This window comes from Vulpes lagopus, chromosome 11 (genome assembly GCF_018345385.1).
Source record: "Vulpes lagopus strain Blue_001 chromosome 11, ASM1834538v1, whole genome shotgun sequence".
In the NCBI taxonomy this organism is placed as follows: domain Eukaryota; kingdom Metazoa; phylum Chordata; class Mammalia; order Carnivora; family Canidae; genus Vulpes; species Vulpes lagopus.
The window spans coordinates 98,124,256-98,147,067 of NC_054834.1; the positions used below are offsets into that span (position 1 = coordinate 98,124,256).

Here is a 22,812-nt window from a genome sequence, read left to right on the forward strand (position 1 = left end):
TGTCAGTGGTTTTCTGGAGACCAAGCCCACACTAAGGGAAGAGATTCCAAAGATGAAAACCTTTTTTAAAAATTTATTTACTTATTTATTCATGAGAGAAAGAGAGAGGCAGAGACACAGGCAGAGGAAGAAGCAGGCTCCATGCCGGGAGCCCGATGCAGGACTCGATCCCGGGTCTCCAGGATCACGCCCTGGGCCGAAGGCAGACATCCAACCACTGAGCCACCCTGGTGCCCCAGATGAAAGCCTTTGACATGGTGACAGACTGATGGGACATATTTAGTGGCTGATGGAGCTACATGCCGCAGCACTGTGGCATCCACTTAGGCTGGCTCTGCTGGGCCAAGGGGTATGTGATGGGGAGCTTTGCTTTGTGGGGGAAGAGGGGTTATTTGATGTAACGGACATAGGGCAAGAACAGAGTTTGGAGATCTGGTTTGTTATCACATCACTCTGTGACCTGAGGGAGGTCACTTCCCTAAGACTTTGTTTCCTCATCCTTAAGACAAGGAGAATGGAAGTGACTTTTCAGTTCCTTCTCCAAATCAATAGTCAGTCCTGGGAGAGTAGACCAGATTAGGCAAAGAGCAAATTCTTTTTTGGTCATCTGTCTTTTTTTTCTTTTTTAAAGATTTTATTTATTCATGAGAGGGGGGGGGCAGAAACATAGGCAGAGGGAGAAGCAGGCTTCACATGGGGAGCCCCATAGGAAACTCAATCCTAGGATCCCAGGATCATGACCTAAGCCAACGGCAGACACTCAACCACTGAGCCACCCAGGCGTCCCATCTTTTTTGGCATCTAACTGTGGTAAACATATATATATAATGTGACAGGTTTTTACCATTATTTTCATTCTTTATTTTTAATTGTGTCAAAATATGCTTAAAATTTACCATCTTAACCATTTTTAAGTGTACAATTCAGTGGCATTAAGTATATTCACAATGGCGTGCAACCATTGCCACTGTCTGTTCCAGAACTTTCCCATCATCCCAATCTGAAATTCTACCCAGTGATCACTAACTCACCCCTCCCCCTAAAACCCTGGCAATCTCTATTCTACTTTCTCTCTCTATGGATTTGCTTTTTCTAGGTACCCCATTTAAGTGGGATCATGGGATTTGTCCTTTTGCGTCTGGCTTATTTCATCAAGCATGTCTTCAAGGTCGATCCAAATTGTAATATACATCAGAATTTCGTTCCTCTTTAAGGCTGAATTATACTCCATAGTATGTATATACTGCTTTTCCACTGATGGACACTCGGGTTGTTTCTGAAACCTTTTGGTATCATAAATAATGCTGCTGTGAACATTGGCATACAAGGGTGTGTTCAAGTCCCTGCTTTCACTTCTGGTGGGTTATCTCCCTAGGAGTAGAGTTACTGGATCGTATGACAATTCTTTGAGTGTTTTGAGGAACCACCAAACTGTTTTGCCTTGACTTTACTCTAAAACGAAGGCACTGTGCCCTACCATGGGTGTGTGCTTGAGAATTCCTTGGAGAAGCAGCTTGAAGCCACCTGGGTTCTGACAGGCCACCTAGAGCCCAGGGCTACCCCCTTTCCACTTCTGGAGTGAACTATGTTGTGGCTGGGAAGTGGCTATGAAGAAAAATCATTTTCTCTCCTGTTCACTTGTCTGGAATTTTAGAAATGGTGGTGATATGTGCATACATTTCTGATTTCACTGATAGAACTAAAACCCCAAACATGACTGCCTGAGGAATGGGGAGGGGAAAGGCCAGGAGGTTTAACTGGGAAGGCAGAAAGGTGGTTGACACTAAGACTGAAGCTCTCAGAACCCAGAGCAGAGCTACAGGATGGCCTAGGTCAGGTGGGAAGGGGCCACAGGAGCTAGTGAACAGATGAGCTGACCCAGCCGTGAGCTGCTTTGAATCCACATTTTGTCTGGTTTCAACTCTCAGTTCTTCCACTTGCTAGCTTGGGCAATGAGCTTCAGCTTCTCAAGTGCAGTTGCCTCACTTGTAAAATGGGGACAGCATGAAAAGTCAGGAGGATGGAATAAAACCACATTTGTGAGATGATTCTCACAGTGCCTGGCCCTCACACTCAGTATAGCTCAGGAAACTAGCTGGCTATGTTCCTCAAGTCCTGAGCACCACACTGAGGTGCTGTGTTAGACTGGGAAGCCCTTCCCTCACCTCCCAGTTCTAGAAATCTGCTTTAAAGTTTGGGGTTTTGATGCAGTTTGCATCTTGGTGGCTGTTCTCGAATTTACCTCTTGCCTTTCTAAAGTTTCTCTCTGAATGAAATGCTTTATCTCTTGGGGACTGGCAGATGGGCTTATTTGTAGGTGCAAAACTGACTTTTAAGCAAAGGGTACATTCTTTGCTTTAAAAACTTAAAAAAAAACATACCAATAGAAAACCTGTTATTCTGGTTATTCTGGGCAAAACTCTTCCAGATGCCTTTGGAAATGAATAGTTCCTGTTAGTGATCTATTTCATTTACTAAAACAGGCTCATTCTCCAGGCAGACAGAGCAGGTTTGAAGGAGAAGCAACGTGTAAATACTTGAGGCCATAAACTTATGTAAATATAAGTCATTGGCATTAATCATAAATACAGAAAATTATATGTCTGGTAAATGAGCTTGTATCAAAGTAGACAGATCTTCCTGTCTTCCCCGCCTTTCTCTGCTCTGTGCGGTGCTCAGCTCTGCTCATCCTTGCTGATTTAATTCAATGAGCCGACCTGCAAACACAGCCAGGGTTCCAATGATACAGACGAGCATGAAGACTCCAAGGAGGATGTGGTCCATCACCATTGCAACGTACTTCCATTCCTCAGCCGCCTGGGAGAGAGAAAAGTGTTAGAATTTCCTAAAGGTGGTCATTCGACACACAGTGTTCATGTTATGCATCGTCTATGGCCCATTCAACTGTAGATCTCAAAGCCCTTGACATCCCTTGGCTGGCATTGTGATCTTTATTTTCCAAAAGATGGTTCACAATGGGATGGCTCAGCGGCTTAGAGCTAGATGGTCACTGATGCACATCACAGGTCAGCAGCAGCCTCTTGCATGCCAGCCTACCCATCAAGACAAACCCGCCCATCCGTGGTCAAGTGTTTGATCATCCAAACCTGGAGGTGTGGGTTTCAAACCATAGAACTTACATTATTGGACTCCTGCTCTGACTTCATCGTCTCTGCGATGTATTTGACTCCTTCAATGGCACTTTTTACCTCGGGGTGTTTGATCAGGGGAGAGTGGAAACCCATGGGTGGAGGCCCTGGCTTCCCAGAAATGTCGGAAATGTCAATGTCTTCCGTAAAAATCTTTTTGTCTTGTTTTTCTCTGGATGGTCTTTTCATTGTGGAGAAGAACATGATATTTGGGATAGTGTCGATAAAAACCTAACATAAAAAAGAAATCCATGCATGAGAATTATTGCCAGCAGGGCAAGCAAGTATCAGACTCTAACTTTGAATTTAGCAGTGTGACTCTGGACAAGTCATTCGGCTTCTCTGGGCCTTAGCCTCTTTGTCTTTAAAATAAAAGGACTAAAAAAAATAAAAATAAAAATAAATAATAAAATAAAATAAATAAAATAAAATAAAATAAAATAAAATAAAATAAAATAAAAGGACTACACGAGATTTTCTCAAAGATTCCTTCAGGCATACCCTGTGGCCTGTCAGATGACTATAGTCAATAGAGATGATTCTGTAATGTGAGCAGTTCGCCACTGGAGAGAGCCTGTGTGCAGCTATTGGACTCGATGAGAAGCCAGTGATGTGTTAGCAGGACAGTATGATTAAAGAAAAGGTCTTCCTGGCTAAAAGAATATATAAGGGTCCGGCCTCCTTCACAGCTACACCGTTTTCTTCTATTTCTTGTTCCTGAAGAAATGCAACATAGGGGTTGCCAGGGGTCCTAAGAGTCTTTATAGATGCAGGGCCTGATTATCTTCCCCACAGGATACGTTGCAAGCAGCAGTGTCTCTGTCAATTCATGACAAAGCTTTTGCATTCCATAGAAAAGACCCTGGACGTTAGCGTCTCTGTGAAGTTTTATTTTAAAAACTGACATATTTGAAATGTTAACACATTTTAAATTTCAATAATGTAAATATTTGAGACCAAGTCCCTTACTCAAACTCACTCTTTGACAATTTCTTGTCAAGCACTCCCTCCATCTCTAGCCCTTATTCTATTCTCGGCAGATGATTTTCCCCACAAAATATAAGCAGTCTGTTCAGAGATTGGAAGACATATGAACAGAAATCTCAAGAATTTCACAGCATCTGAAGAAAAAGTGATTTATTCACGTTCTCTCATCGAAGAGATTATTTAAGCTTGAATTTGAAGGGGGCTGGTAATTCTGTTTTTCTTCTGTGTCTGGAGAGATTACATGAGTTATTTATCCCTAGAAAGAGGCTAAAGGAAGTTCCTTCCAGAAATCCCCTAAAAATCCCCAGAAAGGACTCTCAGGTCCTAAGTACCCACGAGTGTTAGCCAGAATTCCACCGGCCGCGTTCTGGAGGGCGAGACTTTGCAGGGCCTCGCTCACTCACCTTGCGTACCCAGTCGGGCATGACGTGGGTGCTGGGGGAGCGGTGGTGTGTGTTGATGACGATGACGGTGATGATGATGGACGCAATGACAAACACCATGGTGAACAGCATGTACTTCCCAATCAAGGGCACGGCGCTGGAGGTGGAAGGGATCAGCTCCACGATGACCAGGAGGAACACGGTTAGAGACAGCAGGACAGAGATGCTTAGAGTCATCTTCTCTCCTGGACAAAATGAGGAAGAGGTACAAGCATGCGTTTGTTATGGGCTGACTCATGGGCTGAATCGTCGTACCCTTCAGTTTTCTCTGTGGAAGCCCTCAGTCTCAGCACCTCAGTGACTACATTTGGAGACGAGGCCTTTAAAGAGGTTATTAAGTCAAAATGAGCTCGTTAGGGAGGGCCCTCATCCAGTAAGACTGGTGTCCTTCTAGGAAGAAGAGATTAGGACACAGACACACACGGAGGAAAGACCAGGTGAAGACACAGGGAGAAGGCAGCCATCTGCAGGCCAAGGAGAGAAGCCTCAGAGGAAGCCAAACCTGCTGACATCCTGACTTCCAGAACTGTGTGGAAATAGATTCCTGTTGCCTAAGCCACCCAGTCGGGGTACTGTGTTATGGCAGCTCTAGCAAACTCATGTACCACAGAACCCAAGGGTGAGAGCAATGTGGCCCACATGATGCTGGGGAAATCTCTTAAGCAGAATTTGGTCCTGTGAGACCGTAAGGACCGTTAAGTGTGCTGACAATGGCAAGTGGCAGGCGTTTCTCACTAGAGGCTGCCCAGCAGTTAGTGATCTACCCTTGATATTCCAGAATTCTGTTGCTTGGAAGAACTCAGGAACCAAGTGCACCAAGCTGAGTGACAAGCTAGACTCCAGGTGGTAGTTTTTCCGTCTACAGCAGAATGTCATAAACCTTCCAAAACTGAACCTGACCTACTTGGTACCCACCAGTGGATGGGCGACCCAGAAGTAGGCGTGTCATTTTGTCGTTAGGAAAGGAAGGTACAGGATCAAAACCAACGAACTACTTAGTTTTTCAAATTCATCTAAGAGGGTAATTTGGGATTTCCCTGCCCCAAGATATTTTCACCAGGCCATATACTTTCAGGGAAACAACTCCCTGTTGAGTTGTTGGTAGAGTCTTGGTGTGGCAAGCAAAGAAGGAGGGGCTAAATGGCACTGGAGTATTTTTGTGGGGACTGACCACCTTAGATGCAGTTGTTGTTGCTGTTGTTAAAGATTTTATTTATTTATTCATGAGAGACACAGAGAGGCAGACACACAGGCAGAGGGAGAAGGCTCCCTGCAGGGAGCCTGATGTGGGACTCGATCCCAGGACTCCGGGATCATGACCTGAGCCAAAGGCAGACACTCAACCACTGAGCCACCCAGGTGCCCCATTAAAGAGACTTTGGAAGGGACTTTCCTGGGGCTGATCTTGCCGTTCACTTTGGGAAACCCTTGGGTTGCCCTATTCTCCTCCCATACTGGATGCTTCCAGATGCTAGGAGTATCTACAGGATACAGAGTGGATGCAAACAAGAAATAATCAATTCTACCCAGTGAGGAGAAGTCTACCTAGTGGGTAGGAAAGTTTTTAAAAGTGAAAAAAAAAAAAGGGCAGAATTATAAATATGAAATAGTGATCAAGTTATACCAAATTTCTCAATTAATAATAATTTATCAAGCATTCCCACTGTTCTAAATGCTTTTCAAGCCTAAATCATTTCACATTTACAGAAACTCTGATTGGTTTCCATATTACCCTGCCTGGCATTTTATCCCTTCACTTTAAGAAGCTTCATTTGATTAGAAAGTCAAAAAACAAAGATTGTGTTTGTGATCATTTGTTTAAAAATAAATACAGTTGTAAGTACAACATGCATTCTGTGGGGCAAATTCTTTTTTTTTTAAGATTGTATTTATTTATTTAAGTAATCTTTATATCCAATATGGGGCTTGAACTCACAACCCTGAGATCGAGAATTGCATGTTTTACTGATTGAGCCAGATGGGCACCCCTTGTTGGGCAAATTCTCTCTTATTCTCTACTGTGGCCCTGCCACATAATAATTGTTCAGCAAATATGTTGAATGAGTGAGCGCATATGAATCTTTTTTCCTTTTTCCTTGTTAGAAAGTCGGACTTGGGGGACACCTGGGTGGCTCAGCAGTTGAACACCTGCCTTCAGCCCAGGGCCTGATCCTGGAGTCCTGGGATCGAGTCTCGCATTGGGCTCCCTGCATGGAGCCTGCTTCTCCCTCTGCCTGTGTCTCTGCCTCTTTCTCTCTGTATATCTCATGAATAAATAAATAAAATCTTAAAAAAAAAAAAGTTGGGCTTGTGTCTGTGTGTTTATCATTTTGATATAATTGTTACCTGTCATAAGTTTGATGACTGTTGGGACCACCTTTCTTTGTCCCTACTTGTCTGCCCTAAATTGTTTATGAGCAGTGCCTTCAAGCAGGCACTCGTGCCCCCTTTTCCCCTTTGCTGTGGATTGTTGGTCTTTGATGAAATTATGTCACAGTGTGATTACCCGGTAGGAGGTAGGGAAGTTGCCCAGGCTGATATGTGAGAGAGAATTGCCACTTGGGAAGTATGGTCTCATGGATAAAGATACTGCCAGCTGGAAAACAGACACGCAGAAGCTATTTTCAAGTGTCAAGCAGTGGGCAAAAAAGGCCAGACTTGGATTCACCAGCATATAGCAAGTGGTGCCATAGGGGGAGTGACCTGTGACCCAAGCATTACCCGGCACGTTTCTGGGCACACCGTAAGTACTCAGCAAGTACTGGTGGTTATGCATTTTAACTCGACTGCGCTGTGTGTGTGCGCCTCCAGGGTCACGTCCACCTGTGCCCGCCCCGTAGACTGCTCCAGCTGCGAGCGCTACCCACGGTGACTCGCCACTGAAAGTGGCCACTCAGGAAGTGCGTCTTCCCAGTCGTGATGATTTGGGCCTGTCCGCCTGTATTTGTTTATTAGCGCATGATTATTTATGGCTTCCCCCAAAACAACAGCATGGGATGTGCCAGTGGCAACAGCAGAGTCTACACCCCAGCGGGATCCACAAATAGCGGCCACAGCATCTACACCCACCTGAGTCCGTAGGGAGGTAGAACACCAGGCCGGTTAAGAAGGAGAAGAGCAGGCAGGGAATGATGACGTTGACGATGAAGTAGAGGGGCAGGCGCTGCATGACGAAGTGGTAGGTGATGTCCAGGTAGGGGGTGGAGGGGCAGCAGGCATAAAACACCCAGTGCTTCCAGCCCCGGGACTCCTTGATCACCCACTCTCCACTTTCCATGAAGTTGCTCAGGTCAGGCTGGTCGCTTTCCTAAGAAGATGAAATGAAACTGAAAAGCTGTGTCACCCTGAGGAGGGCTGGGTTTCACTCTCAGCTGCACTAGACAACAGAGTCCAGTGCCGTCACATACCCAGGAAGGAACCCAGGAGGATCTCTTCCAGTTTGGGGTCTTAGAGCCTTTTCCTATAAGATAAGAGGAGTTTGGACTACTGGGATCCTCCACGTTGACTGCACATTCAAGTCACGTGGGAGCTTGACTACATCTCCGTGCTTTAGTCCCACCCCAGACTGATGAAGCCAAAATTCCTGGGACCGAGCCGGGGCATAGGAATTTCTGTAAGCTCCCGGGTGTACCCATGCACACCCATCAATTGAGAACCGCTGAATTAAAAAAAAAAAAAAGAACCGCTGAATTAGATCATCCCCAAAGTTCTAACTGGTGCTGAGAGCCTGCGACTCTGGAGGGGCAGAGTTGGACACCTGGATTACGCTTCTCCCGCATCCAGCCTCATCAAGTGAGGTTGGCGCCTACCGGGTTGATGGCCACCACCGAGCCGTCATAGGTCCAGGTGCCCAGCTTCATGCTGCAGTTCTGTTCGTCAAAGGGAAAGTGGGTGACAATGATCTCACAGTAGCTTTTGAAGATGGCCGGAGGTGTCCATGTGATGTGGCCCGTGTAGTCCAGGAGCACTTTGGTGAACTTGACAATGGCAAAGTCACCATCTGCACTGCAATTGGGATCAAAGAGGAACATGACTCTAAGTGACGGATGAGCCTTCAGTTCTGCTTGGGGATGTTAGCAGGAGACAGCTGTTAATTATTCAGGTGCTAATTATAGATGCTTTCATTCGTGCAGTGTCACTTTTTATTCATGGCAGCATTTCCCAAATTTGTCTGATAATCACTGGGGTGTTTGTTTAAAATATAGTTTTCTGAGCACCATCTAAGCACTAAATTGGAATATCTGGGGGAGAACCTGGGAATCTACAGTTTTAAAGAAATAACAGGTAACACTATATACCAGATGTGTTTTTCCCAGTTCTCAGTAGTATTTGTAGTGTTGATCTCCATCTATCCCTTCCCCAATATACTTGGAAAGTTAATTGGGAAAGAAAACCAGGAATTTTGAATAAAAACACGTCCAGTGGCTCATGACTATGGTAAAGAGATAAAGAAGGGTTCTGTTTTCTTTTTCAGAAATATCTAGAACTCAGGGTGGAGACACAAACTCAGATGCCTCCAGGGCCAGGCAGCTGAGGAAGGCGTGAGGGGTGAGGGGTGAGGGGAGAGCCTTCTCTCCTCTCAGGAGGGCACCACTCAGCTTTGCGGTAGTGTCCTCTTGTGAGTGAAGGCCTAATACTGCCAGATACTTGGTTTCTTCCTCGGAAGCTGGAAATCTAGATTTTTTAAAAATCCAAAATATCCATGTTTGTGAATAGGGATTTTTCTAGAGAGACAAAACTCCAGAGTTTAATGTGATATTTTTCAATTATCAGATGTTGGCACTAAGTTTCATTTTAAAAATCCACCATAGGGATCCCTGGGGGTCGCAGCGGTTTAGCGCCTGCCTTTGGCCCAGGGCACAATCCTGGAGACCCGGGATCGAATCCCACGTCGGGCTCCCGGTGCATGGAGCCTGCTTCTCCCTCTGCCTATGTCTCTGCCTCTGTCTCTCTCTCTCTCTCTGTGACTATCATAAATAAATTTTAAAAATTTTTTAAAAAAGTCCACCATAGTAGAAGGGCACCTGGGTGGCTCAGTCAGTTAAGCACTGCCTTTGGCTCAGGTCATGACCCTAGGATCCTGGGATCAAGCCCCATGTGTTTGGGCTCCCCACTCAGCAAGGAGCCTGCTTCTCCCTCTCCTTCTGACCACCCCCGCCCTGCTTGTGCGCTCTCCCTCTCTCGCTCTCAAATAAATAAAATCTTTTTCTAATTTAAAAATAAATAAATAATCTACCGTGGTAGATAATATAAAATAATAAGCCACTTGTGCAGGCCATATTTGGTGGGCAGTCCACTTGACTCCAAACAGCCTGTGTCTTGGAGCGTTGGCCAAAGGTATTAGAATAGATGCTGAACAGGTGGGTGGGGTCTGCCCTGGGGGACTTTCAGGGACATATGGCATATATCGGTGCCTCACTTCATAATTCAAGAGATTTTCTTCCCACTGATTTTTCCCTGGGACAGAAGTGAGGCTCTATCCAAAAAAACTGGTTTTGAACCTTCTCAAAAGAGCCCCAAAGAGCAGAGGGCCACAGGATCATCTAGATCTGCCTCTATAAGCAAGCAAAACACGGTTCTCTCCACACCAGGGTGTTTCTAAGGGAGCTTGTCAAGAGGACCTGAGGATTTTAATTGCTTCTCTTAGATTCTTACTGAAAGAGAAACTTAACACAAGACACTCTGCTCTCTCAGCGTATTTGTCCAAAAAGGTTACACAAATGATTGGATAATTTGACTCAAGCTTGAATCGCAGGTATAATTGGGAAATATGTAGTAGAAAGTCAGTGTAGGAGGGGCGGTCTTAAAGGGTGTCATTTCCATTCCCAAGCCGTTGCGGCCCTCCCTGGTCACCCTGCTAGAAGGCGCAGCCTGCTTGGACCGACCGACACCCGCTGCAGAATGTCAGACTGCAAATCCTCTAGGCCGACGGCCGATGCTCCTCCCTGGGAAGGATGCTCTTTGAAATGAACATTCCCTGACAAATGAAGGGCGTATGATAATGAACCTGTCATTAAACCAGAGTGTCTTGAATCACATTATAATTTCACAACATGCAGTCTGTCACGGAGCCCAGTGGATGGGCTACGCAGGCATCCCGGGCCATCAGCAGCACACGATGTCTTGGGATGCCGTGAGGCTGTGATGGATAACAACCCCGGGAGGTTCAGACCTATTGGTAGGAAGGACATTTAATTCCAAGGAACTCAATTATATGAATTTGGGTTCCTTGGATAGTTGCCATACACCCTTCAGGAGCTCTCGGGGATTAAATGCCCCCCACCCCACAGCCCCGATTCAATTTGGCTCTGATAATTGTTTCTATTCATAACACGAGACACCATATGGCACCCCTAGCATGTCAACTTGGCTCTTGGTTTTTAAGGGTTATTTAATGTGAACGCTGGTGAGAAGCATACTGAGAGTGGCAGCCCTTCCGATAGGGCACTTGGGCTCCACCTGCCCCAAGAATGTCGCCCTCCGCAGCCTGTCTGCTTTGCTTACTTGTTATAGAGAACGAGGTCTGGGCGCCAGATCTTTTCCGAGGGAATGTGAATTTTTTTCACGCCACCATAGTCCTCTGGATTCCATTTTAGGTTGTAATCCACCCATTGCTAGAAATGAAGATATTTCACTAATAAAAAGAGCTTAAAAAACATTTTTTTTAAAAAAATCCTAAGGTTATCAAGGGGCACCTGGGTGGCTCAGTCAGTTGGGTGTCCGACTTTTGATTTTGGTTCACATCATGATGGGATGTAGCCCTGGGTTGGCGCAGAGTCTGCTTGAGACTCTTTCTCCCTCTTGCTCTGCCCCTCCTCCCTGCTCTCGCTCACTCGCTCACTCTCACTCTCTCTCTAAGATACATAAAACTTTCAGAAATAAATAAAATCTAAGGTTATCAAGAGTTCTGATGGGTATGATAGTTCAGATATTGACAAAAATTGTGCTCTAGTAAAAAAGATTTGATTCAGAATTCAGCTTAACTAAAGCTTTACTTTAATAAATGATAACAGCCAACACTCCTATAGTACTGACTCCATGCAGGCACTGTTCTGAACATTTTACATATATTCATGATTTAGTCTTCACAACAATCCTATGAGGGAAGAGTGATTATTGACCCCATTTTACAGATGGGGAAACAAAGTACCCCAGGTTATGCCCCTGGGTGGTGGCACATCTTGCCATGTCACACTACCCACCACTGCCCATAGGAGAATGACCCTATTGTGAACATTTCCCTCAAGGAGGCAACGTCATCTTTTAAAAATATTCTATTTTCTGGCAGCCCTGGTGGCTCAGTGGTTTAGCACCGCCTTCAGCCCAGGGTGTGATCCTAGAGACCCGGGATCGAGTCCCACGTCGGGCTCCCTGCATGGAGCCTGCTTCTCCCTCTGCCTGTGTCTCTGCCTCTCTCTGTGTGTTTGTCATAAATGAATAAAAAATCTTTTAAAAAAATTCTGTGTTCTCCTACATTATAAAAATAATGTGTGTCCAGTGCAGCACATTCAGATGACACAAGGTCACGAACTAAACCATCTCCCCCCAAATTTGTATGTTGAAGTCTTAATCCCCAGGACCTCAGAATATAACTTTACTTGGAGATAGGGTCTTGATCAAGGTAATTAGGTTAAAATTAGGTCATTGAGGGACACCTGGGTGGCTCAGTGGTTGAGAGTCTGCCTTTGGCTCAGGGCATGATCCTGGAGTCTCGGGATCGAGTCCCACGTCGGGCTCCCTGCATGGAGCCTGCTTCTCCCTCTGCCTGTGTCTCTGCCTCTCTCTCTCTCTGTCTCTCATGAATAAATAAGTAAAATCTTTAAAAAAAACATTAGGTCATTGAGGTAGGCCCTCATCCAACATGAGTCATGTCCCTAAAGAAGGTGACATTTGAAGACACACGCATTCAGGAAGAATGCCATGCAAACGTGACTTTGGCCAACTATATGCAAAGAAGGAAAGCCTGCAGCAGATTCCCCCTCACAACCCTCAGAAGGAACCAGTCCTGCCAGTACCTTGATTCTGGACTTCTGGCCCCAAGAAGTGCAAGAAGATAAATTTCTTTATCTGTGGCTTTGTTTGCGGTAGCCTAGTGAACTAACATGCACAAAGCACAAAGTAAAAAAAAAAAACAAACACACACACACACACACACACACACACAGGTACCAGCAAATATGACCCATAATCCCATGACACGGAAATATTTACTTCCATCATGTTGGTATGCATCCCCGTTACCCAGATTGATCCCCTCTGGGCCCAGGTTACATTCCAGACTGAATACAGTTGACATCAACGCACTTATCTAGCTGTATACCTGTTTCAGCCGCACATTGGTTGTCACAATCTGATTGACTTCATCCTGAAAAAAAGATAAGACCCCATCTTTAGGGGTAAGGAGGGGAGCAGAGGGGAGGGTGCTCTAGGGTGAGAGGCGTGGGGAGCCCCGAGGGCTGCTGTCTCACCACGTTGATGAGCTGTATCAGCTGCAGGCCCACGGTGACCTCCACAGCCTGGCGGTGGTCTTCCACTGGCCGAACCACACTGTTGTAATCTTCAAATAGCTTTGCCACCAGGCGGGTCTCATGTTCAGAGCCCACGACGACGCCAGCTGGGACAGCAAACGACACACATGCTGTCAGATTCCGCTCCCCACCCTCCACAAACCCTGACATGAGTAATGGAGGCGTGACCAGCTAATGGAAGGCACGCAGGCCCCCGTGTTGAAGGGCTCCCAGTGCAGCTTTTCTGGTTCTAAGTTCCTTTCCAGTCGCAGCTGCTGGTGTGGTCCCTTCCCAGTGGGTGTGCCAGATTATCATGACACTTGTGCTTTGAACAGATGACATTCCTTAATACAGCTGCTGGTGGAATCAGGTTTGCTCGGTGCACACACACAAGGAGAAGAGTCCACACAAAAGTCAGTCTCCGTATTTCAGAGTCTAGTCTTGGGGTAATGAAATCTCCGGTTGGCTGGCCTCAGCTCTCACAATGCTCTGAACAGCCAAAAATTGATGCCGGTTCATACCCACTAGGATGGCAAGAATTCACAAAATCAAAAAACACTAAATATTGGTGACATTCTGGGGCCCTCGTGTGTTGCTGGTGAGAATGTGAAACGGTGCAGCCGCTGGGGGAGACAGGTTGGCACACGGCTTCCATGCGGAGTGACCATCTGACCTAGCGATCCCACTCCCAGGAATATCCCCCAAAGGACTGTCCACACGGAAACTTGTTCACCCGTGTTCACGGAAGCACTATCCATAAGAGCTAAAAAAGATCGACACGATCCGAATGTCCATCAGCAGATAATGGATGGGCTAATTGTGGCATATCCGTGCAGTGGGTATTACCCATAAAAATGAATGAAGTTTTGATTTATGCTACAATGTGGATGAGCCCTGAGAACATATGCCAAGTGAGAGAAATCAAACACAAAGGGGCACATATTGTAGGATTACACTTCTATGAAATAGAATAGGTAAATCCATAGAGATAGCAGATTAGTCGTTAGCAGGGACTGAGGGAACAGGGAGGGGGGTAACTGTTACTGGGTACATGGGTACAGGGTTTCCTTTTGGGCTGATGAAAATGTTCTGGAATTAGATAGCAGTGATGGTCGCATAACATTGTGAATGTACTTAATGCCACTGAATCATACACTTTAAAATGGTAATTTTAGGGACGCCCGGGTGGCTCAGCGGTTGAGTGTCTGCCTTCGGCTCAAGGCATGATCCCAGGGTCCTTGGATCGAGTCCCATATTAGGCTCCCTAAATGGAACCTGCTTCTCCCTCTGTCTATGTCTCTGCCTCTCTCTCTCTCTCTGTGCGTGTGCCTCTTGTGAATAAATAAATCTTTTTAAAAATGGTGGTTTTACATAACGTATATTTTACCACGGCAAATTCGATATACTGTGTATTTTTCTGTAATTAAAAAAATAAAGTTACTGCTGGTGAGTATACATCCATGTTAAGTGAGCATAGAGTAAAAACCGTGTGCTTTTCTGACCTGGATCTGGGGCTACTATCTGGAGCATGAGTGACTCCTAGGAATCTTTACTGCATTTCCCTTCAGGATGGTGAGCAATGTCACCTACTCCTCTTAGACCCCACCGCCCTTTTATGTCTAGTGTTACATGGTTCTCATCAGCCTCTGGTGAGGCAGGCACACCTGCATTCTCACCTGAGATCTGAGAGGCTGGAAGACGTCTCCAAGGTCCGTGGCTAGGGCAGAGCTTGGAGGGAGCCCTGTCCTTTCGCTCTGTGCTCCTGCACTAACTCGAGATACCAAGAGTGTGTTGTGGGCTGTCCTGGAAACTGCACAACTGCGCCTAGCATTATTCCCATGAGAAAAAGCGTTCCAAATTCCAACAAATGCCTTATGAAGGATCTTTGTAACTCAAGCCTTACGCGGATTGGGGATTGCCTGTTCGGGGTTAGGAGAGGAAGTAGACACACGATCCAGTTGCCCTAATGCATGTAACCAGATCTCCCCTTTCCGCAGGTTATTGCTGAAGCCACCATACCTTCTCCTCCAGCCAAGACAACTTTAAAAATGGAATGAGTGAGATGCTTTCCTTTTTTCCCCTGTAGTGTGAGTCTATTGCCTCTAAGACAGGTTATTATTTTTCTCCTTGAATCCTAAGTGTGAGAGTTGGTCAACAAAATAAGTAAAAAGTATTTACTTTTCCTGTTTTTATTAATTAAGGAAAATAATTAGCATATCCAACTTAACGTAGCAGACGCTCTTCTGTGTGCTTTATATGTACTATTTTCAATCCTCATAACTGGGTAGGGTAGGTACTGTTCTTGTCCTCACTTTGCAGAGGAGGAAATTGGCCCATAGAGAGGTTGAGTGAGTTGTCCAGATTTCATAAATGGTGGAGCCAGGATTCAAGCCCAGAGCCCTTGCTCTCAGCCGCTATTTCTCATCCAGAACTTTGGATCATCTTGAAGTTACCAGTGTTGTGCAATGAGTTGAAACATTTTCATCCTCACAAAGAAATGTGTATTTTGTTGGTCGAGCTTCACTGATGGCCCTGTATGTGTATTATTCTATGGAATCCTTATAATAATTCTACAAGATAAGTCTTTACCACTAGTTTTCAAGTGAGAAAACTGATATTTGGACAGTTGCTTGTGTTCATGGTTCCCAGCTATTTGGAGGTGGGACTCTAAATGCAGGCAGTCTGACCCCAGGTCTGTGCTTTTTCCTACCTCCCTCAAGATAAATGTATCATTTCCATCTGGATTTTTGAGGCTTTCAGTATTTAGATGTCTCCATTATGACCTTCTGGGACTCTGTGTATGGAATCCCTGACCTAACCTACCTCACCAAACCTTTTGAACCCAAAAGCATCCACGTGCAGCACTCACTCATAACATCTCGCCCAAACCACCTGCATTTGATGATACTTCAAGGGGCCATGTTGTTCAAAGATCCAGTTTTTGCTGTCACCCTATTGAGCCCCTGAGACAGGGCAATCCTCTGTCCTCCACACCTGTCCGCCCTAGGCCCTTCCTGGCCCAGGGTGGGGGGCAGGGTACTGGCCTGGGTCACCAAGTGCCTTGGCCACTGAGTTTGAAACTATTGCTTTGACACTGCCTGGGCTGCTTATTTTTAAGTAACTGTTTATTTCCTGTTAACAGGAAGAACATACTAGAGAGCATCAGATAGAGCAGATGGCCCACACTATGAAGCAGGGAAACTGTGCAGGCCAACTCTGGTCCACCAGGGAGAAGGGGAGGACTGGGGAGACAGGCCTGGCCAGCATTCCAACGACATTCATGTCTTCTATCTCAGGCTCACTAATAGCAAGGGACCTTCCTCCTTCCTTAAGGCATTTCTAAGGAATTTCTGGAGAAGTCTCCAGTCTCCATTTCTTAGATTGGATTCATTGGTGGTGTTTGGGGCTTTTTTTTGCTTTGTTTTTGTTTTCTTCCTCTTTGCGGGGAGGAAAAAGGAAAAAGGGCAGAGTGAGAGAAAACATACAGGACTTGAAGTCAGAATTCTTTGATTCTGTCCTCAGCTCCAATGTGGTCTGGAAAGTTGGACCAGTTCTCCGTGGAGTTCATGAATCACAGTAAATACCTTCTTAAAGACAGGGTGTAAACTGATAAACGTACAAACAAATAAATAATGTCAAAGTCTTTCTTTTCAGCGAGATCATATGGGTAATCTTGATTCAGTTGGTGGTAACGTTAATTCACTCATCGAGCATTTATTGAGCTTTTACTGTATACAAAGCATTGCTTTAAGAGCTTTGAGATATTCAGAGGTGAATCTGATATGGATCCTGTCTTTCTACCCCATGGAAATTGACATTTGTCATTTACATAAATAGCTAGGAACAAGCTGGAAAGTAATATGGCAGTGCGATCCTTAGGATTCCAGAGATGGAAGAGAAGAAAAGGTTGTAATGAAAGGTGGTGTGTGAGTAGAACAGAGGTCATTATATGGTAAGCTAGCATAAGAAAAAGTGTCCTTGATGTGAATGAGAATTTTGACCACAAAGAACTGATTCTAACTAGGGGAACCCAGCCACAGTTTCACAGTGTTCTTTCTGTACCATACTGGTTCGATTTGCGCTTTCATGGAGGAACAGCCTGCTGGATTGGGCAAAAGGAATTCTGAAATGTTTACCAGTCACTTTGGGTCATTCTTACCTCAACCTGGTGCTGTATCTCTTGCTACTTTTGGCAATTCCAGGCTGTTTTCTGACTAGGCACGTAATAAGCCAAGTCTCCCACTGATCACATTCCACCATTTATAAACTAAGTAACCTCGGGCAGGTCATGTCTTTCAGCCTCGGTTTCTCTGTAATAACAAATCAAAGTTGTGCGACTGCCTCATCTAGCTCAAAATTTCTGTGATCCTCTATGTGAATTGATTCCAGGAAACTCTAGGTTTGATCTGGATATACCTCACATACCTATTTAGATAGGTAAATATGTGTTTTCCAGAAGTCTTTGGTGTCCTAAGAGATTGCTTAAGGATTTTTATGTGCAAGCATATCGCTGAAGAATTCTCATTGAGTGTAATGTCTGCAGGTGCATGTGTATGTAGACACACACGTGCATGTGCTCACACACGCATGCATACACACACGTAGACACACACGCATTCTTGCACACACACTACCACCATCAGGCCAGTTCGGGTTGGCTCAAGTCCAAATCCCACAGGCTGTAATTTATCTGAGCTTAGATTATTTCCCTGAACTCTACCCTTGAAAAACATCAATAATAAAGCTCTTTACCTTTTTCGCCCAGAAGGCCTGTGTTTGTGTCAGAGCAATATTAGAGAAGAGAAATCACAGAATGTCAGCCGCCTTGTTTCTCAGGTGGGATGATATCACCAGTAAACTTTTATATGAAGCAATCAGCAAACATCTCCTACTTCCCCCTACCGGAAGTTTGGGATTAAGGATTGCATTTCAGCTGCTGTGTTGTGACACATTCCAGAGGGGAATGCAGGTCAAGGGCTGTGCAAGGTTTTATAGTTTCAATTCAAACCCAAACCCACATGGAGTAAAACAGTAGGCAGAAGTGCATTCATACGAACTTTTTTTTTAAGCTTCAGAAGTTAAAAAAAAAGACCAAATATTTAATCTCTTATGGAAAGAGTTTAGTTGCAATTATTCATAGGTTTCTCTCTCTGGCACATGTAGCTGTCAGTCAGTCCTCTTCATGATCAGAAATCTCCCAGAGCAGCAAAAGGACTTGTTCACCATATTGTCTGTAATTAAAAGATGCCACTCTGAGTCCCTATAGTTGTTCAAATATGAAAACCGCTCTGGGAGGGTGGAAGGGGTGCTGAGTCTGATCAGCTGGGTGAGTCGATGCCAGACACTGATGGAGGGAGAGATCTTCATGTCCACTTTATAGACTTTGACCCGGCAGCTCCTATTTTAATGGGATAACACCAACTAGCAATCTTTATCCACAAACTGAATCAAGCCAGCAGGAGTGAAAAACCGACAGAGGAGCCTCGGGCTGATACAGCCCTGCCATTCTGTGTTCCCATCAAAGAAGCAAGAAACTGGCCTGGGGACTTCTGATGCTTCACTGGAGAGCCCCTCAGCCCTGGCACTTACCTGAGCAGAGCCCAAGCAGCAGGAGGAGCGGCCAGGGCTCCATGGGCCGTGGACACCGGTGTGGACTGGGGTCAGAGCGGTGGCTTGTGCTGCTCGCAGGCACTCTCTGGCTGGAAGCTTGGCTGCTGGAGGGTTTGGAAAGTGAGTCGACTCAGTGGAGCTATTGTTTTACACCACCTGTTTGTGGCAGTGACAGCTGGGCTGCCCAGGGCCTTGGAGCCTGGGGAGTTGCTGAGGGCTAACAGTGTTACAGGGTGCCTCACTTTACATGATTGCTATACCCTTGACGCGTTGAGTGTGAACCGCATTGTGTTTTAAATGCATCATGAGTTAGATTTAATAATAAAAAAAACCCCAACCAAACCTATAGTAGGGAATGGATTGCTTTAAATAGTGAGCAACCCCCTCTGTTTTTGTATAAACCAGACCCTCATCTATGTGGAATGATTTGGATCAGGGTCTCTAGGTCTCAGTAGATACTCAGCTGTTTGTGTAAAACACTGATCATCCTAAATCACAGAAGTCTACATTCTACATACAGGATAGGACGAATGTTCATTCTAGACTTGGAGCCCATGGGCCTTTTGTACTGAATGAACTTGAGAAGAGTGTGGTGGGTGCCGAATCTACCATCGGAGAATTCCACATGTGGTTGGGGTTGGTTTTTAACAAAGGTGGCTTCTTCCATAAAACTGGTTTTATTGGCCCCTGGGGTGGCTGTTCCAGCCTCCCTCCCCGCATCAGGCAATACCTGTCCCATGGTGCACCATTAGCTGGAGCAAACTGCCCACCTCCCACGTACTGTTATTCAAGTGAAGCGTAATTAGCGGCAAAGTGTCCCATTGAATAAGCATTAGTTCCAGGCTTCTACTCTCTTCCATCCATTCTCTGCCTCCTCTCTCTCAGGGAAGCAAAGAGTAGAGTGGTTCAGCTCTTCAATTTCTTTGTTAAAAAAAACAACCACCACTCTGAAAGCCAGCAGTTAGTGATTGCTCAGCCTGAGAAGTATTTTTACCAAAACAGGGAAGGAAGCACTTATTTGAGGAGACCCTGCCTGTTCCTTCCTTTTTCCCAGATTGAATCAGGTCCCTCATCTCAAGTCCAAGGACAGCGTCCTGACAAGTCCACCCATTCTGGTGAGTCCACATGGAGCATTAGAGAAAAGGCTTGGAAGGTTGCAGGAGAGAGCTGCAAATGGACATTATTTGTGGGTTTTTTTTTCTGTTTAAATTGTGGGAGAACAGCTCACTATCCACTAAAATTTAGTTCTCTCCTTTCCAAAGTATTGCACTTGGACTGTCTAGCCAGAAAATCCATCCTTCCACCTGGCTCTTTGCTTATAGATGGGGCCATGTGACTGAGTTCTAGAAGAAATGTGAAGAGAAATTTTGAGACTCACAAAACTCTCAGCAGAGCGCATCCGTACTCTTCTAGTCTTTTCTTTTTAAATTTTAACCATTAACATAGAGTGTTAGCATTAGTTTCAAGGATACAATATTGTGATTCAACAGCTCTATGCTTTACCCAGTGCTCCCGGTGAGTGTATTCTTTTCTTCACCTTTTTCACCCGTCCCCCGACTCACCTCCCCTCAGGTAACCATCTGCTCTCTACAGTTAAGAGTCCGTTTAAGAGTCCATTTCTGAGATTTGTCTCTTTCCCCCCTTTGTTCGTTTTTTGTTTATTTGTTTGTTTGTTTCTTTAATTCCACATATAGGTGAAATCATATGTTATTTATCTTTCTCTTACTGATTTATTTCAGTTAGCATTATGCCCTCTAGATCCATCCATGTTATTGCAAATGGTAAGATGTCATTCCCTGTGTGTATTTACTGTGTCTTTTTTATCCATTCATCAATCAGAGGACATTTGGGTTCTTCCCATAATTTGTCTATTGTAAATAATGCTGCAATAATCATAGGGGTGCATGTATCTTTTTGAGTTAGTGTTTTTGTATTCTTTGGGTAAATACCCGGTAGTGGAATTATTGGATCATGGGGTAGCTCTATTTTTAACTTTTTGAGGAACCTCCTTACTATTTTCCACAGTGGCTGCACCCAGTTTGCATTCCCACCAACAGTGAAAGAAGGTTCCCCCTTTCTCCACATCCTCACCAGCATCTATTGTTCCTATGTTTTTTTTTTTATTTTAGCCATTATGACAGGTATGGGTTGATATCTCGCTGTGGTTTTGATTTGCATTTCCCTGATGATGATTGATGTTGAGCATCTTTTCATGTATCTGATGGCCATCTGGATGTCTTCTGTGGAGAAATGTCTGTTCATGTCTTCTGCCCACTTTTTCGTTGGGTTATTTGTTTTTTGTTTTTTTGGTGTTGTATAAGTTCTTGATATATTCTGGATACTCTTTTTTAAAAGATTTTATTTATTTATTCATGAGAGACACAGACAGAGAGGCAGAGACACAGGCAGAGGGAGAAGCAGGCTCCCTATGGGGAACCTGTTGCGGGACTCCATCCCAGGACCCCAGGATCATGACCTGAGCCAAAGGCAAATGCTCAACTACTGAGCCCCTCAGATGACCCTGGATACTAACTCTTTAGATATGTCACCTACAAATATCTTCCCCCATTCAGTGGGTTGTCTTTTAGTTTTATTAGTTTCCTTTGCTGTGCAGAAATTTTCTATTTTGATGTAGTCTCAATAGTTTATTTTTGCTTTTGTGTCCCTTGCCTCAGGAGACATATTCAGAAAATTGTTGCTATGGCCAATGTCAAAATCCTGCAATCTCTTCTAGTATTTGCATGGTTTCGGGTCTTACATTTAGGTCTTTAATCCATTTTGAGTTTATTTTTTGTGTACGGTGTAAGGAAGTGGTCCAGTTTCATTCTTTTGCAAGTAGCAGTCCCAGGGTTCCCAACACCAGTTGTTGAAAAGACTGTCTTTTTCCCACTACATATTTTTATCTCCTTTGTTGAAGATTAATTGACCATATAATCATGGTTTTCTTTCTGGGCTCTCTATTCTGTTCTCCTGCTCTAGGTGTCTCTCTTTGTGCCAGTACCATTCTGTTTTGATTACTATAGCATTGTAGTAGATCTTGATACCTGGGATTGTGATACCTCCAGTTTTGTTCTTCTTTTTCAAGACGCTTTGGCTATTCAGGATCTTTTGTGGTTTCTACAAGTTTTAGTATTATTTGTTCTGTCAACAATTCTGTTAGTACTTTTGATAGGGATTGTATTGAGTTTGTAGATTCCTTTGGGTAGTATGGACATTTTAACAATATTTGTTCTTCTAATCCATGAGCATGGAATATCTTTCCATTTGTTCAGGTCATCTTCAATTTCTTTTCATCAATATTTTATAGTTTTCAGAGTACAGATCTGTACCTCCTTGATTAATTTTGTTACTAGGTATTTTAATATTTTGGTGCAATTATAAATGAGATTGTTTTCTTAATTTCTCTTTCTGCTATTTTATTATTAGTGTATGGAAATGCAATGGATTTCTGTATATTGATTTTGTATCCTGCAACCTTACTGAATTTCTTTATCAGTTCTTTTTTTTTTTTTTTAATGTATTCATTTGAGAGAGAGTGAGAGCCAGAGAGATCACAGAGGAAGAGGGAGAAACAGACTCACCACTGAGCAGAGAGCTTGATGCAGGGCTCAATCCCAGGATCCCTGAAATCATGACCTGAGCTGAAGGCAGAGGGAGCCACCCCTCCTTTATCAGTTCCAGTAGTGTTTTGGTTGAGCCTTTAGGGTTTTTTATACATAATATCGTGTCATCTGCAAATAGTGAAAGTTTTACCTCTTCCTTACCAATTTGGATGCTTTTTATTATTTTTCTTGTCTCATTGCTGTGGCTAGGATGTCTGGTACAATGTTGAATAAAAGAGGTGAGAATGGGGGCACCTGGATGGCTCAGTCAGTTAAGTGTCTGACTCTTGATGTCAGCTCAGGTCTGGATCTCAGGGTTTTAAGTTCAAGCCCTTTGTTGGGCTCTGAGCATGGAGCCTACTTGAAAAAAAAAAAAAAGAGTGGTGAGTGGATATCCTTGTCTAATTCCTGATCTCAGGGGAAAAGCTCTCAGTTTTTCACCATTAAGTATGACGTTAGCTATGGCTTTTTATAAATGGCCTTTATTATGTTGAGGTATGCTCCCTCTAAACTA

At 44.5% G+C, this 22,812-nt stretch overlaps 2 protein-coding genes across 2 annotated transcripts in view; one reads left to right on the plus strand and one right to left on the minus strand.

The window, feature by feature from the left end:
* Positions 1-22,812, plus strand: part of LOC121471696 — a 77,525-nt gene that overhangs the window by 37,846 nt on the left and 16,867 nt on the right. The gene's annotated exons all lie outside the window — the stretch shown is intronic.
* On the minus strand, positions 843-18,790 carry CHRNA1 (cholinergic receptor nicotinic alpha 1 subunit). Its single transcript, XM_041722809.1, has 9 exons — positions 18,676-18,790; positions 13,048-13,193; positions 12,900-12,944; positions 11,084-11,193; positions 8,389-8,584; positions 7,649-7,886; positions 4,541-4,764; positions 3,141-3,380; positions 843-2,817 (listed from the first exon to the last, which is right to left on the minus strand). Exons 1-9 carry the CDS (start codon positions 18,716-18,718, stop codon positions 2,686-2,688), a joined length of 1,374 nt encoding a protein of 457 aa, XP_041578743.1. The 5' UTR covers positions 18,719-18,790; the 3' UTR covers positions 843-2,685.